The sequence below is a fragment of the Limulus polyphemus genome, unplaced genomic scaffold (genome assembly GCF_000517525.1).
Source record: "Limulus polyphemus unplaced genomic scaffold, Limulus_polyphemus-2.1.2 Scaffold1315, whole genome shotgun sequence".
Lineage (NCBI taxonomy): Eukaryota > Metazoa > Arthropoda > Merostomata > Xiphosura > Limulidae > Limulus > Limulus polyphemus.
In genome coordinates this window covers 237,193-240,880 of record NW_013666925.1, presented here as the reverse complement: position 1 = coordinate 240,880, position 3,688 = coordinate 237,193, and the positions used below count along the sequence as shown (strand labels likewise).

The 3,688-nt window shown below is 35.2% G+C and overlaps 1 protein-coding gene across 1 annotated transcript in view; it reads left to right on the top strand.

Moving 5' to 3' along the window:
- The window catches only part of LOC106463063, a 63,892-nt gene that overhangs the window by 56,541 nt on the left and 3,663 nt on the right, over positions 1-3,688 (top strand). Inside the window, exon 7 of the mRNA XM_022390472.1 lies at positions 141-368. Within this exon, the coding sequence (XP_022246180.1) occupies positions 141-368 (228 nt within the window). The remainder of the gene's footprint in view (positions 1-140; positions 369-3,688) is intronic.

Sequence of the window (3,688 nt, the reverse complement as noted above, 5' to 3'; positions counted from 1 at the left end):
GTATATATATATATATATATATATAGGTACTGGGGTGTACTAGTGACTTCGTCTTTTTTAACATGTCTCGTATCAGTGTATCATACATTTACTATTTTCAACCAATAGTTCCACCTCTTGCTTATTTATTTATTATTAAGATCCAGCAGGCATTTTTGTCAGGAAGACTTCCAATTTGACGCCCACAAGTTGAAACCTAGTAGACAAAGCAGAGTAGAAAAGTTGTTAAGGAAGATGCTTCTAGCTGCAATATTAGGCTTAACAGTTTGTGTACTCCAGGTTTACCGTATTGTTGGACCTCACGGCCTCTCTGCAGGACAAAGAAACGCAGCTGTTGTTCCTTGGTTCTGTTACCAGACTTTGTACAGGTGAGCTAATACATCAGCACTTTCTCAGTTGACCACTCTCTTATTGATAGATGGCGTTGTGTAGTGCAATATATGAATTTTAATTATAATCTTGCAAATTCTAAACCAAGACTTTTATGTAGATTTTCAGTTTTTCTACGACAATATTCAATTATTCAACCAACACGCAGTCAAATTCTATAATGTTTTTTGTTCATTCTTTTCATAAGAATTTTCTTAAACTTTTCCAGTGGTATACTTTGTGTTCCTTCGGAGCTAAAAACGAAAATACCGGTCTCTTGAGATATTGGGTATTCTGTTAAATGTATCACACGGAATGACCATAAATTATTGCGAAACAGATATGCATTTATAGCATTAAAGGCTTATTCCCCACCCAAAAAAATTAAACAGACGTGTGTAGAAATCCTTTCTATCGTTTTAATTAAAATTTCAGTTTCATTTCTTGAGTAGGTATTTTCTGACATGATTGCGCAAAACACGGCGTGATCGGAATTTGTAATATTAAAATTATGATAGGGAAACCACTGTTAAAGTAATGTCCTTCCGTTTATTGTTATTAAAATCAGGAATTTCATAATAAATTGTTTCATGATCTGAAACGTAAATGAATGGTCGTTCATCTTGAAGTGAATCACAGAGTTGAAAGTGCTTAAATTCGTAAATCGTGGCTAGATCTCAAACCACAAATGAATGGACAATGGAAACAAAACTTTTGAATTGGTTACACTACATTAAACTTCAGTAGCTGTACCATGAAACAGTACTATAAAAGGCAGATCATCATCTTCAACACAAACAAGACGACTGCTCCCTGTCAATTCTTGCTTACTGCTATTGTAGGGTATTTGTTTCGAGACTGAATCTGGTGTTCGCAGCAGCAACTGGATGCCGTGTCAGTGTACAAGACGGTTAGAAACAGACTTCAGAAGGCTGGATTGTATGCAATAAACCCAAAAGAAGTATATTCTTCACACAGCAAAGCACATGAAAGTTTGCCTGCAATAGTACCAATAACAGATTCAATGGGCCAGCAGCATATGGAGCAAAATTCATTTTACAGATGAGCCACGCATGCAATTGGGTCCTATCATGGCTCAGTTACAATGCATGTTTGAATCAACCTGGCAACAAATCAAAATTAACCCCGAGTGTGCTGCTAACCAAATTTCGAAGGATTCTCGCCTGTAAACACTTATAGACTTGCTTAGACTTTTTTTTTACCCATCTCGAAGTAGAGGTTTGAATTTACTAAAAAAAAATCCCAACCCCTTGAGAATGTAGTTATCCATTTCTTGTTTTCGAGTGAGTTTTCTTCTCTCTCACTGATTGTTATTATTACAACCAACGTTAAATTGAATGTTTACAGTATACTAGTTTTTTCTGATGATTACTGTAGTAAAATTATAAATAGTTAGTGTCCTGTTTGAAACTCGCGGTATCGTAGTGTTAGTTTTACTAGTAAAAACTGTGGATAGGAACTCCTGAATCGAGCTTAACACGAAGCCACTGGCTCATGCCTCACCTTGCAGCCTGGTAATATGCATATACCCATTTGAGAGTACTTTAAGAACTATATCAAACTCCATGTACTACAAGAATGTGATGCATATTGCAACAGTACAAGAGCAGTGGACTTACCAAACACTACATCCTGAAGAATGGCACCACTTAATACCACAACACATTATAGAGACCACTGCCAAATGTTGGTGCAATTATCCCTGTCTTTAGTCTGATGAATCAAAACGCCTATCCCCACTGTACTAAAGCAGAGATTAAGTGTTATACTTCCTCGCCGGATCTCAGTCCTTTAGTGCTCTTGGGTGACGCATTAAATCCCATCAAGTGAATCCATCACTAAAAATGATACCCTGGGTGCAGTTCTTTCAGAACAGTGGTGGAGGCATGCAACACCAATATCAGGCTGACCTTGATTTTCTTAGTGACCATGCTCGATAATGAACTCTAAAGATGTAAGACCACATCTATGAACTGTTAATGTCCAAGTATAAAGTGAATGATTAATCGTTTCCCTTTCAGATCATAGAAGAGATCAGACGCTTGATTTAATTAAAAATATATTTTGTGGAGGGGACCTATTGACATTATTTCATGATAGTAATTATTCTTTATCATGGCTTATAATAATAATCTTAATTGTTTGGTGCAGTGTACTTGAAGTAGACATTTCCATTTGCTAAAAAACTTTTGTTATAGAAACATCAAACAATAAACATTTAATTTATTTTCTATCCATTAAAAGAGACCCCCGGTGGGACAGCGGTAAGTCTATGGACTTACGACCCTAAGATGTAATTTTCTTAAGGCTTGTTTGTGTTTAGTTTGTTTGGTTTTTATTTTCTTTTTGAATTTTCATCCTCCAAGAAAGAAGATAAAAAAATAAAAACCGAACATTCTATGGATATTTCTCGACTAATACTCAGCGCCCAATCAGGGTTTGGTTGATGGTTCCTATCTCCAAATACGTCACACGTGGCGCTTTTAACTTACCTGTAACTTTCGTCCAAGGGTTCGTATGCCCACCCATCGTAACTCTAGTCCCACTCAAAATTTCGTAGCTGGCTACACCACTGGGCTAAACCTTTTGTGGCTCGATCAGCGTTATAAAGGTCGTTACTTCGAATTTCTTGTTACAGTGTTAAACATCAAAACATAGTGAAGCCTAATGGTTTCATTACATCGCCAGTTTTAGGCGTTTAACGGTATAATACGATTTTTTTTGTATATATATACAGCATTTGAGATACTTTGGATTGACATCATTGTATGTAGCCCGCTGATGAATTCGAATATTGAAGGAAAGACATTCTTAAGATTATACTTGTGGCGGGTGAAAGATAAACCTGAAATACTATTTTTACAAACCTTTGATTTGAAATACGTAATGATTTAATTAAATATATTGTTTTTTATCGCCAGTTAAAATGTCTTAAATGTTCTAGTTCAGTGGTCCTCAAACTTTAATAACCGGAGGACCCCTTTTAATTTAAAACTTTTTCGCGAACCCCCAAACCTATCGATATTTTTTAAAAAAAAAAAAAAAAGATTCCGTGTACATGAAAAGCTGTATTCCAAAATCAAATGTCTTAATTTTATGGAAAATATTTTTTATTCCCAAAATCTTTTTTTTTTTTTTTTAAAAAATATCGATAGGTTTGGGGGTTCGCGAAAAAGTTTTAAATTAAAAGGGGTCCTCCGGTTATTAAAGTTTGAGGACCACTGAACTAGAACATTTAAGACATTTTAACTGGCGATAAAAAACAATATATTTAATTAAATCATTACGTATTTCAAAT